This window comes from Molossus molossus, unplaced genomic scaffold (assembly GCF_014108415.1).
Source record: "Molossus molossus isolate mMolMol1 unplaced genomic scaffold, mMolMol1.p scaffold_m16_p_19, whole genome shotgun sequence".
Taxonomy (NCBI): Eukaryota; Metazoa; Chordata; class Mammalia; order Chiroptera; family Molossidae; genus Molossus; species Molossus molossus.
Window position 1 is genome coordinate 13845770 of NW_023425354.1, and position 12745 is coordinate 13858514.

Below are 12745 nucleotides of genomic sequence, written 5' to 3' on the forward strand. Positions count from 1 at the left end.
GCCAATGACCCCCAAATCTCCATTTCCAACCCAAGCCTCACTTTTAATCTTCAGATCTGAATATCCAATTGTTTACCCAATAATCTCTACTAGGAAGGAGGTCTCAAAGACATCTCAAACTCAACAGGCCCAATGCTAGAGTCAGGTTTCCAACCTGACTCTTCATTCCTCCTTTTGTGAATATCATCAGAATCTGACACTTTTTCTCCTCCTCACCCTCCTATTTATTACATCACCAAGTCCTATCAATTTTACTTCCCCAATATCTGTTTTTTAAGTCCTCACCCAAGAATATATTTTTATTGATTTTAGAGAAAGGAAGGGAGAGGGAAAGAGGGAGGGAGAATAGGAGGGAGAGAAACATCAATGTGAGAGAGAAACATCACTTGGTTGCCTCCTGTATGTGCCCCAACCAGGGATCACACCCACAACCTAGGTATGTGCCCTGACCAGGAATCAAACCTGCACCCTTTTGGTGTGTCGGACAATGCTTTAACCAACTGAGCAACCCAGCCAGGGCTTCCCCAGTATCTTTTTAATCCATCTGTGTGTTCTTCTCTGCTATTACCTAGTTAATTCACTGCAGAGGTCTCCTAACAAGACTCCATACTTCCACTCCTGCCCCTAAACCCCACTTTCCCTACCACAGGTAGATTGCTATCAACAAACAGAAATCATCACTTTACTGCCTGTTTAAGCCCCTTCCATGGTTTTCTGGTGGCTTTTGGAAGGGGACCAAAATACATCTGTAGTGAGCAAGGCCTGTGGGATCTGCTCTTCCACACAGCTCTAGGCTTCGCCAACACTAGCGTTGGGTGCTCTGAAGGTCAGGCCACCTGCTAGTCCGCTCATGCTGTTCCCTCTTCTTACCGCATTCACCCCACCTCCCACCATGCTTCAGAGCTCAGCCCAGGTCACCTCGTCAGGGAGTTCACCGACTGGCCCTTCCCCCAAGGGGATCCAGACCCCTCGGCCCTATCTTATGACTATCCATACATTTCTTTTTTAAGTATGACTTGTAATTTTATATTTGTTGAATAATTATTTAATTAAATGATCTACCTCCCCACCTAGACTGTGACTCTCTAAAGCCAAAGTCTTTGTTTTACTCATCAATCACTCCCATAGCCTAACAAAAATAGTTACGTTTTGTGATTTTGATTGTTCATATTTTTCCCAGTGTTGGTTTTAGAAGTAAAAATGGCCTGCAGTGAACTATACACATTTTAAGAGCACTATTGAATGAGTTTGGCAAATGCACGTATGTAACCGTGTAGCCCAAACCCCATCAAGTTCCTGTCACTCCATGAAGTTCCCTCCTGTGCCTCCCCAGCCAGTTCCTGCCCTTGTCCCGTTCAGAGGCAGCCCCGTCCTTCGTGTTTGTACCAGAAATTTGCTGCTTTTTCTTGTTGCATTTCTAAAAGACTCTTTGAGTTCAATGTTCTCAGACCCTTTTATAAACAGATGGAATAAACTTTCTAAATAGATGAGACAAATAAATGTAATAAAGTTATATACAAGTTACAAATTAAAATTATAATATTTTCCCAAAGGGAAAAGACTTTTTAAAAGATAATAGTTGGGCCCTGGCCGGTTTGGCTCAGCGGTTAGAGCGTCGGCCTGCGGTCCTGAGAGACCCAGGTTCGGTTCCCGCTAAGGGCGCGTACCTCGGTTGCAGTTTGTCCCCGGCCCTGGTTGGTCGTGCGGGTGGCAGCCACTCGATGTGTCCCTTTGCATCGATGTTTCTCTCTCTCTCTCCCTTCCTCTCTCTCCCTCCCACTCTATCTGTACAATAAATGGAAAAATATCCTCAGGTGAGGATAAAAAAATAAATAAAAAAATAAAAGATAATAGTTGGGAAAGCTATGTAGAAAGTGGCATTTTCATTACATCTAGAAATGTAAATTGGTACAATATTTCTGGCGGATGGTTTGAGAACAAATTTTTTTTTTTTTATCCTCACCCGAGGACATTTTTTGATATTTTGTTCAGATAGAGTGGGAGGGGGAGAGAGAGAGAGAGAAACATCAACGTGAAAGGGACACATCGAGTGGTTGCCACCCACATGACCCAATCAGGGCCAAGGACAAACTGCAACCGAGGTACGCGCCCTTAGCGGGAACCGAACCCAGGTCTCTCCAGACCGCAGGCCAACGCTCTAAACGCTGAGCCACACCGGCCAGGGCGAGAACAAAAAATTTTTAATTGTTGTAATGCTTTCAATCTAGTAGTGTAAATTCCCACTTTGGGGACTTTAAAGAGACACAGATGTGTATAAATATATAAGGACATTCACCATAGCACTATATATCATGGCAACGAGGTAGAAACAACCTACATGACCAACAGAAAGAATTATGATGGATCCACAGAATGAGGAGTATATTCTAGACAAAGAACTTCAAAGAAATAATATTATACTTAGTGAATTTACTCTAATATTTATATTGTAATTCTGAAATTATTTCACGTTTGTTGCGGAGTAAATCAAATAAATATATTCATATAATTAAGGGGGAAAGATTATAAATACAATAGAAAAAAAGATATAAATATAAAAAGGGAAAACCCCAGAGAGTGTTAAATTTTAGTGAGAAATATAACAAACTCATGATTTTCAAAATACATGTTTCTAATGAACGCCATTGAGAGGATTTAGGAACAATGTCACACCAGTAGCAATGAACACACCTAGCATGTAGACATTGGCTTCTAAATACCATTCTCAACTAAAGGAAACCAGAGCTTCTTGGAGAAGTAGCTCATTCCAGTTCTGAGGTAGATAAAGCACAAGGTGAGGCTATGGTATTTATTATACCAGAAAGCAAAGAAGAACTACTCAAAGACTCAAGTCAAGAGCCAAGTTGAACGGATTTCCACTCTCCATATTTGGTACAGTGTCAGCACTGACGAATTTGATGAGGTAAATAAAATATATTGAGACCACAATGATAATAAATTAGATAAGGGGAGAAAGTTTCTTTAGAGAATGCCAACTAATAATTGTAGAAGAGATGATAGAATTAGAAAAATTATTTTGCTACCCCACTATAATTTTCAATTTAAGCAAAACACATCAAAAGACACGATAATCATTGGGTGAAATATTGTTTAGGAATAGGCTGCCCTCTGAGAATCATTCCATAGATTACCTACTAATTACAAAAGGGGTGTGGTGAATGGACATTACATTAGAGAAATCTGGCGGGCACTACCTTACCCTAGAGATCAAACAGCATTACCAAACAGCATTGCTTAGTGCTGATGTGATGTTATAAAGCAGGACACCACATCGCCTATAGGGTATTTATGCCAAACATTTTTTTAACTGAATTTTATTATGAGGAAACAATCAAATTCAGAATATAGAATATTCTATGAGGCATAGATTCTTCAACACAGTAAAAAACATGACAAAGCAAACAGGTCAGAGAACTAGAAAGACATTAACAACTGCATACAATGCGTGTACCTTGGTTGATCATAGATCAAAACAAAAAGCTAAAAAGATATTTTGAGTGCTATCTGGTGATAGAAGAAGATTTGACTTTGGGGGGCGGGCACACAATGCAATATACAGCTCTTGTATCAGAAATCTCCACCTGAAACCTGTATGATCCTATTAACCAATGCCACCCCAATAAATTTAGTTAAAAAAAGACATTTTGCCCTGGCCGGTTTGGCTCAGCGGTTAGAGCGTTGGCCTGCGGTCCAGAGAGACCCGGGTTCGGTTCCCGCTAAGGGCATGTACCTCGGTTGCAGTTTGTCCCCGGCCCTTGTTGGTTGAGCGGGTGGCAGCCACTCAATGTGTCCCTTTCACGTCGATGTTTCTCTCTCTCTCTCTCTCTCTCTCTTCCTCTCTCTCCCTCCCACTCTATCTGAACAAAAAAATAGAAAAATGTCCTCGAGTGAGGATAAAAAAAAAAAAAAAAGACATTTTGGGGACATTTGGTTTGCCTATGCTCTCCATATTAGATAATGTTATTAGATAATTTAACCTTTAAATTATTTTTTAGGTAATATAATGGTATTGTGTTTTTGTAGGAGAGGAGAATGTCTATTTTTTTATAGAAGATGCATCTTAAAGTATTTAGGGATGATGTATCATGAAGTCTAGTCACTTTGAAATTGTTCAGAAAAAGAATATTGGATAAAGCAAATAGGCAAGGTAGAGGACAACGGATGTTATTTGTACTATTCTTTCAATTTCTCTGTAGATTTGAAAGATTTCAAAATAAGGTAGAAAAAAAATTTTTTTTTTAAAAAGGGAGCTAGTGATGTACTATATATAGTGAAATAGTTTTGTAAAAAAAAAACGACAACAAAAAAAATCCTTTATATGTACATAAACATATACGTTAGCTGTTGCAACAAAGCGACCAAAATGTGATGACTCGGTCAAGACAGGAGTTTACGTCTTGCTCCTGTGACAGCCCAGGTTGGACGAACCAGATCAGCAGGCAGCTCTCCCCTGGGACTCTCAGGGACTCAGGCTGATGAAGGTTCTGTCGTCGTCAACACACCGTCTTTCTAGCAAAGGTGCGGGGCCAGAGGTTCTCTGTGCAGCAGGCTGCACACACCGCTTCGGCTCACGAGCCGCTGGTTAGACTTGACTCCTGGGCCACACGTAGTTGCAGGGGGGCTGAACCGTTCAGGTCAAGGTAAGCAGCCACATCCCGCCTCAACCCTCATCACGCGGGAAGGGTGTTAGTGGAAAGCTAGTGGTCTCCATCGCCGTCCTGAAAAGGGGTCTGAAAGAATACAGACCGAGCATTTGCAGTTTTAATTTCAAGGTTAATGGGGTTTTGAATGTTTTAAATTATTTTTTCTTTCTGCTTGTCACTTTCCATTATGAACATTTCTTTCTTTTGCAATAACAACAGAATTACACTTTGCAAAAAAAAATCAGCCATTGAAACTACGAAAAAATTATTTCACGGGCAAATTTGTAGGATGCTTTGTTTTCTCCCTCTGAAAGAAACATACGAGCTCATCTTAAACACCACATTAAGCATGTTTCTGCTCAGAAACCTTCAGTTGGGCCCCATTCTCTATTGCATTAAGTCTCAAGCCTTTGTTTAAATCTCAGAGCCCCCCACCATCTGACCTCACCCTACCATCCAGTTTTATTTCTCCCCTCCCCTCCCCATGCCTCTGCTCTGGCCAAGGGCCTCACTGTCCGGGAATCAAGCCTCTTACTCCATCCATATCTTGGCTCATGTGTGGCCTCCAGCCTAAGCCAGCTTCTACACATGCTTCAGGTCCCAGAAAACACCACCTCCTTCATGAAGCCTCCCTTGACGTCTCACCTTTTTCTCTGAGCTCCTTTGACATTTAGAATCGGTGCCGCACGATTTATCACTTAATCAAATACTTTGCATTTTGCCGGTATAGTATTGATCTTCTCTCTCCCATTGTAAGCGTCTTATTTTTATATTGTTTGTAGTGCCTAGCATGGGGTGGAAGACAATTAATTCCCATGTTTTATGACCTATTATTTTGAGTAGGAGGTATTTTCATGGATGAGATCCATTGGATGGCCAAGTCTTTCGCATTCCTCAGATGCTTCTCCCAGCTAAAAGGAGAACAAGAATTGAGATAAAGGAAGGAGAGCCCTGGCCGGTTTGGCTCAGCAGTTAGAGCGTCCGCCTGCGGTCCGGAGAGACCCGGGTTCGGTTCCCGCTAAGGGCACGTACCTCGGTTGCAGTTTGTCCCCGGCCCTGGTTGGTCGTGCGGGTGGCAGCCACTCGATGTGTCCCTTTCACATCGATGTTTCCCTCTCTCTCTCTCTTCCTCTCTCTCCCTCCCACTCTATCTGTACAAAAAATGGAAAAATGTCCTTGGGTGAGGATAAGAAAAAAAAAAAAAAAGGAGATAAAGGAAGGAGAAATACATTGTAGCAAAACCATACCCAACTGAGGGCAGTCTCAATGTGCTACTAAACACTACACTTCAGTTTTCAAATGTTTTAAATCCAACAATCTTCTGGCCAGATACCACCTCCTTTCCCACTGCCACAACACAGAACTCCATCCCAAAGGACACTGTACACATTTGTCCTTAAAATATGAAAGTGTGTGGCCATCACCCATATCAACTGACAGTGATCTCCACAGCACACCAGGGATTAGCCGAGTTTCACCCAGAGGCTGCTCCATAGCAGGATGGAGCCCCACATGCCTCCTCTTCAGAGAGCAGACCCATTGGTCATCTAACGTTTTGAAGTCTGTCCCTGAGGCCACTGTTGCTCTCAGATCGGTGTCTCAGGCTGGGTCATTCCATCTCACTAGCATGAGAATCTGAATGGAGGAGGCAGGAGGGAGAGTGTTCTCTACAGAAGTCAGTGGTAGAAACAGGTGCCCATGATATTGGTACACAGGCAGCCCCAGACTCCGAAAAGCATCTTACAGCAAATGGGGAACAGGGGCTTCCACGGCTGATCCTGGTCTTGCCAACCCCACCTGGCAGCTGGGTCCACGCCCCCTACTGGGGATCGAGCCTGCAATGGGCTTGTGCCCTGACTGTGAATCGAACCGGGACCTCTCAGTCCCTGGGGCAATGATCAGTCCGCTGAGCCACACTGGCCAGGCACTAATCCGTTTTTAATTGTTCAAGTTTACAGTTCTGATAAACTCAAAACTGTCCCGAACATGTGAAGGACTTTGCTGTTCTTAGAGCCTTTTAGACAAGGGAATTTAGCCCACTTTGTGCTGCAACAGCACTTTGTAGACAGAACATACTAACTTCCTGTTTCTTAACACATCAAGGTATCCATCCTATCCAGATGCTGTTTATACAAGCTGCCCTCAGCTCCCCAAGGCTGGTTTTCGTTTGAGGCACAATTTGAATGTGGACCTTGGGGACACTACTCTGAAAATGCTCATTTGCAGCCACAGTCCCTTGGTCATGCTTTCCGTGTTGTCACTGTTTGAAAGTTGAGGTTCGCTGCCTTGATCACTCTTTCAGAATCTCATGAGACTTCGTGTATTTCAAAGGTAATAAAGACACAGTCTTTCTCTGGCACCAGGCTGACACCACTCCTTGCCTCGTCTGATTCACAGCAAGCCATGCCCTGATCCACGCTGTGTCATAAGACCTGCTCGGCCCAGCCATCCATCACCTGGCACACGGAGAACATGGGTTTTGGACACATCAGTCTGAATTCAGTAGCACACCCTGGCGGGGGGTGGGGGGCACACCAGTTGAGAACCAGTCCCTGGGTGTTGGAAGTGAGCAAGGACGTCATCTCTTCTGTCCTAGACTACTTTAGTCTCCTCGCTCTTCTGAGCATCTCTGTTCATTGTCACATTGCCATTTCAGACTCAACGCTGTTGGGTCCCAATTTAAAAATCTAGTCATTCTCAAATCCCTGCAGAACCCTTGGCCCCCCATCTTCCAGCGTCTAACTAGAGCCGTGCTGGCGTGCTGAGTCCTTACTGCAGGGCCCAGGGCTGCTCAATGCCCGACCCCAAGCCCTGCTTCCCAGGGTGAGCCCTTCTCTGACCTCCCGAGAGCGCCTCACCCTGGGCAAGGTAACGTTCTACTCCAGTATGGACGCTGCCAGGAGCACAGTTGGGGATCTTTGGAAAATATTAAGTGCAAAAATAATAATATTCCAGAAGATACTGATTTTGACAATGACTTCATTTTGTTAACACGGCTTTATTAGGATTTTCTCACCAAATTACCAATAGGGGACTTGGAGTCAACACATGCATCAGTAGTTTCGTGGGTTTTTTTTTTTTATCCTCACCCGAGGACATTTTTCCATTTTTTTGTTCAGGTAGAGTGGGAGGGAGAGAGAGGAAGAGAAACATTGACGTGAAAGGGACACATCGAGTGATTGCCACCCGCACGGCCAACCAGGGCCGGGGACAAACTGCAACCGAGGTACATGCCCTTAGAGGGAACCGAACCCGGGCCTCTCTGGACCGCAGGCTGACACTCTAACTGCTGAGCCAAACCGACCAAGGCAGTAGTTTGGTGTTTTATTTTTTTATGTTTTCAGCTTTGATTTTGAAAGAGAGAGCTGGTTTTCTTCCCCCAGGAATAAAGGAATAGCAATGTGCCGTTGCCTCCACCTCCATGTGACATTTTAACTTAGGAACATATGGGGGAAGAAATGAAAAGTGTAATTACTGTTCAAAATCACAAGAGGAAAAGACATAGTTTTAAAATCAACTTTAAATCAAAATAATTATTATTGTTTGAGAATCTCTAAATGTTGTTAAATATTTTCCATTAGAACCTTACTGTCTGAAAAAATAAATTGTACCATGTTTTCTTAAGATTAGATCAATTTCAACTGGCTACTCTGAGTCTATCATAAATTGCCTTCAGAGGAAACCAAGAGTCAGTTGTAGGAATTGACCCACCTCTCTGTTCATCTCTGTGGAACAGGTGAAAATTCAACTGCAAGTTTCACTTTGGGTTTTGATTTCAACAGTGGGTAGTTAATGTTCAGTCATTGGCTGAACATGAGTTAATGGCTAAGTGCAAAAGCCAACACTAATATGGCACTTAATATTAGCCTGGCCCTATTGTAGGGGTATGAACATGTCTTAACACATTTAATCCTCGAAGAACCACCAACAGGCAGATACCCTTGTCCACAGATGAGAAAATCTGAGATGCAGAGGGGAACTAACCCAGTGCCATATAATATGTGGAAGGGCCAGGATGGACTACCAGGAAGCTGGGCTCTGAGTCTTAAACACCACACTTCAGTGCCAGAATGAGCACTAACAAATGCTCGCCCCCCCCCCCCCCCGCCGAGGATCCTCCTCCCCAGAAATATGGCGCGTTTTCATAAAAAAGGATAAATGAAAATGGCTGAGTACATGAGAAGACATTAATAAAGACACAAAAAGTTCAAGTGGTTTGCTTGATTATTGAATGAAGCAGACAGGAAAAGATCCAGTACCACATCCATCAGTATATAGTTCTTGCCATTCTGGATTTAGTCTCCAGTTGACAAAACACCCACTTCCAACTGCAATTTCTGGACTCTGAATGACTATCAACTGGAAGTAAGGCTGATGGAACCAGGAACCAGAGATGGATGTACTCTTAACACAGGTGCACAATTCCATCTGCAATGGGCTTGGTCTCATTGACCAAGCTTTCTGTGACCTGGTTGGTTCTCCTAAAGGCTGAAGGTATAATGAATAAATGGGTGAAGGAAAGATAAACAGGGCTTAACACCCCATCCAATAAAGTCTTCACCAGCTCCTCCCAGCTCACCATTGCTTGGAGCAAGCGAAGAGGTCTCCACCCACTAATGTGGGGTGGTTTGTGGAAGGAATTCTGTTCCATGCTCACCAGTGTTCTTCTTGCCTATGACAGTCTTAGCCATCATCATCATTAAAATTTGCCCACATTTCCTTTTCTGAAAATAGAGAGCCTATTTCATGTTCAGAAATGACCGAATGTTTCATCTTTGACATTTCGGAATAATTTTCAAAGATTTCTATTTAATTCCAGAATCGAGACGGAAAGGGAGAACAACCAATTCATTATGCCCTTGCCTTTTCCTGTCCCTTTATCTGAGGGTGGTCTGTTTTCTGAAAATGTAGGGAGAAACAATAATTATTTGTTGGACGGCTGTATCCAGACTCTAAATTACAAAACATGACTTACAGCCTTGGAAGGTAACGATCTGTCCACCTGTAGATTTGATCTTCTTTGCAGAAGATGGACGAGTAGGGGGATTTTTTCGAGTTTAGTTTGTCTTGTGTGGCACCCAATAATTCAAAGCTAGTCAGAGTATTTTCCTGAGTCAGGAGCCTTGAAATGAAAATGCCATAACTGTCAGTGAGACCGATGAGCAAGATCAATACAAATTGCCACCGCTGGGGAGGTGAGGGGGACATTAATTTAGCATTCTGTGTCTGCAAAAGACTGCATTTTCCAATACTAGACTAATGCACAGTGTGGGAGAATTTAGTGTTAGTGCTGGAATTCCCAGGGTGGGTAGGTGGCGGGGAAGCCCTGTGGTTTTGTGTGTTGCACAGTGTATCGCCTAGCAAATTATCCTAACACCAGGACCTAAACCATAAGGCAGGACTTAAATCACCCTTAAAGACCAGGTTTCTCATAAGCCATTTATATTGTTCTCATCATGTCTTTGGTGGGTGGAAGTGTGGCAAAGTATACAAGCTATCGAATGCCTGGATAACTTTTATTGCGTCTGCAAGGCTGTGTTGAGGTATTCTGACACTGCGGGAATCATGATTTGTCCGTGCATGGATTTATACTGACTTCTTTATAGCAGACTGGCAAGTAGGGGACTTTTTAAAAGATGAATCTGTCTTGTGTTGCACCCAGTAATTCAGAATATTAAACTGAGGTCTGACTTATTCAGTCCCAACACACTATCTCAACTTACTTTTCATTGTCAAGCATGCGATTAGCACAAGGAACGTTTTTCCTCACCCACCCCCAAAGCAGTTCAAAGAACAAAGAGCAAGAAGTTTAGAAGCACTGATTTCTGCTTTCACATGTAGCTTTGAACATGAGCTGTTTACTGGTCATCAAATGACTTAAGGGTCAGAAATGCAGTCTTTTTATAATGTTCTGTAAGATAGACCAATAACTGTGCATTCTTATTATAATGTTTTACAAAACAGACCCATTCACTTTGCTATTATCTTTAAGTTGATACGCCCAGTCCATCAAAATCTCACTGGTGAAAGGGCCGACTGAGCATGCATGGTGGGTTGCTCCAGAGTTATTGACGGAAGGGTCACTTGTCCTGGCTTGTCTTTTTTTCCTCTGCCTAGCAGAAACGACCTACTAGGCCACTGGTACTCAAATGCCTTTCATTTTCCATAGAGTTCTGGTGAGGAGGATCCTCCAGCTGAACCAAGATTACCTACCAAGAATTCTGCAATGAAGTGTGACTCCAAACTTCCAGCGATTGACCAAACATCCGTCAAGCAGAAACATAAAAGTACCATGACTACAAGCAAACCAGAGAAAGTGGGCCCCAGCAAACCCTCTCCAGGTGAGTAGTTTATTAAGTTCACGAAGTCTAAATTCCCAGTGTTAAAGGTAATGACAACCATCAAATTGGTGCTTTTGGTTACACCCAGTGCTTTCCAAGTGGCTAATTCAGGTTTTGGAGAGTCCAATGATCTTATGCAAATGGTCAAATGCATTTCTGAGAATATCAGGTCAAGGAGGCCTGGATTATGCAGAATAACTGTCTCCACTGCCCTCATTTTCTGTCCAGTCATTGGCTTTGTGTGGCACTTGCCTAGAATTGCCGCCTTTTCATCTTCTTCACCCTTGGAGGGGGTGGGTCAAGGCATTTGGCCCCAGGTATCAAGTTTTATGACTCAAGCAAGAGCATGAAGAGAAGCTTTCACAAGCATCTGAATGGCATAATTTATAGCCAAGAAAGAGAGTAATAAAGTCCTCCGCTTCTGAGGTTGTCCTCTCTGGGAGAGAAGGGGCTTGATAAATCCTCCCTTTTGTGCAATTTGGTAAATAATTCACTCTTTAGCTGCCTTTGAAGCAAGGACCAGTCCTCTGCTTGAGGCAGGAGTGATTTAATGTATCCAGAAAGGGGATAAATTCAACTGAACATTTAGAGTCCCTCGGGCTCATCCCCATCAGAGCCAACATCTGTAGGACAAACTCAATTCCTCTGGGAACTGACATCGAAGTTGGGGTAACTGGGAAGAAAGTCTGCCTTCTGCTTGCAGTGCAAAAGGAAATGATCCAAACTAACTGCCAAAGGATTCATAAATAGCATGCAGTCACTTACACCCAAGTCACAACTACTTTCTAATCCTAAGTAGCTCTTGTCATGCAACCGTCCATCCAGTTAAGCCTTAATGCATTTTTTTTAAGAAAATGGCAGCTCTCAGATTAACCACCCACATTTTATCACTTTTAATGAAGTAAAAAGCAAATGGACTTCTGAAGTGATGTCCTTTCAGGCAAAGCCCCAACTCTTTTCCTTACTTAATTAGGGGCAAGTATCATCATAGTTAATATCACATTTTGAAGATGTTTGGCAGGAATTGGGTTTTTAATTCAGCTGTTTGCAAATGAAATAAGACAGCCCGGCCGGTGTGGCTCAGTGGTTGAATGTTGACCCATGCACCAAGAGGTCGCTGGTTCGATTCCTGGTCAGGGCACATGACCAGGTTGTGGGCTGGATCCCCAGTGGGGGGCATGCAGTAGGCAGTCAATTGATGTTCCTGCTCATCCATGTTTCTATCTCTCACTCCCTCTCCCTTCCTCTCTCTCTCTCTAAAATTAATAAAGAAACATTTTAAATAAAAATAAAATAAAATCAATACAGAAAAAATTTTTTTAAATGAAATAAGACAGATAAGATCATTCCCCAACTATTTCAAAATACATGTTATAATTTATTGAATTGAAGATGTTTTTAGTAGGAAAAAAATTAATTTAAGTTTAAATAATGTAACTCCATTCACTTGATAGAGTTTTTAGCCTTCTTGCTAAAACTGGGTAGCTGTTCGCATGGTGTGCTTTGTCATGCATGGAGAAAAATTATTAAAATGAACAGTGTAGGCTCACTCAATGATTTTAGCTTGTCTGATTAATACAGATGTAAATTCTCCATATGGAACTTACAACACTGACAAAAAGAATGAATTAATTCACTTTACATTCTATAAAACATCAAATTTGAAAAATTACTAGAGTGCAAAACTCCAAGGTTTAGGCAAAAGAGCCAACTTGGCAGAAAGATATCAATTTCATCAAA

General features: G+C 42.6%; 1 protein-coding gene across 1 annotated transcript in view; it reads left to right on the forward strand.

The window, feature by feature from the left end:
- The window catches only part of MARCHF10 (membrane associated ring-CH-type finger 10), a 76421-nt gene that overhangs the window by 17394 nt on the left and 46282 nt on the right, over window positions 1-12745 (forward strand). The window contains exon 3 of the mRNA XM_036269517.1: window positions 10834-11005. Within this exon, the coding sequence (XP_036125410.1) occupies window positions 10834-11005 (172 nt within the window). The remainder of the gene's footprint in view (window positions 1-10833; window positions 11006-12745) is intronic.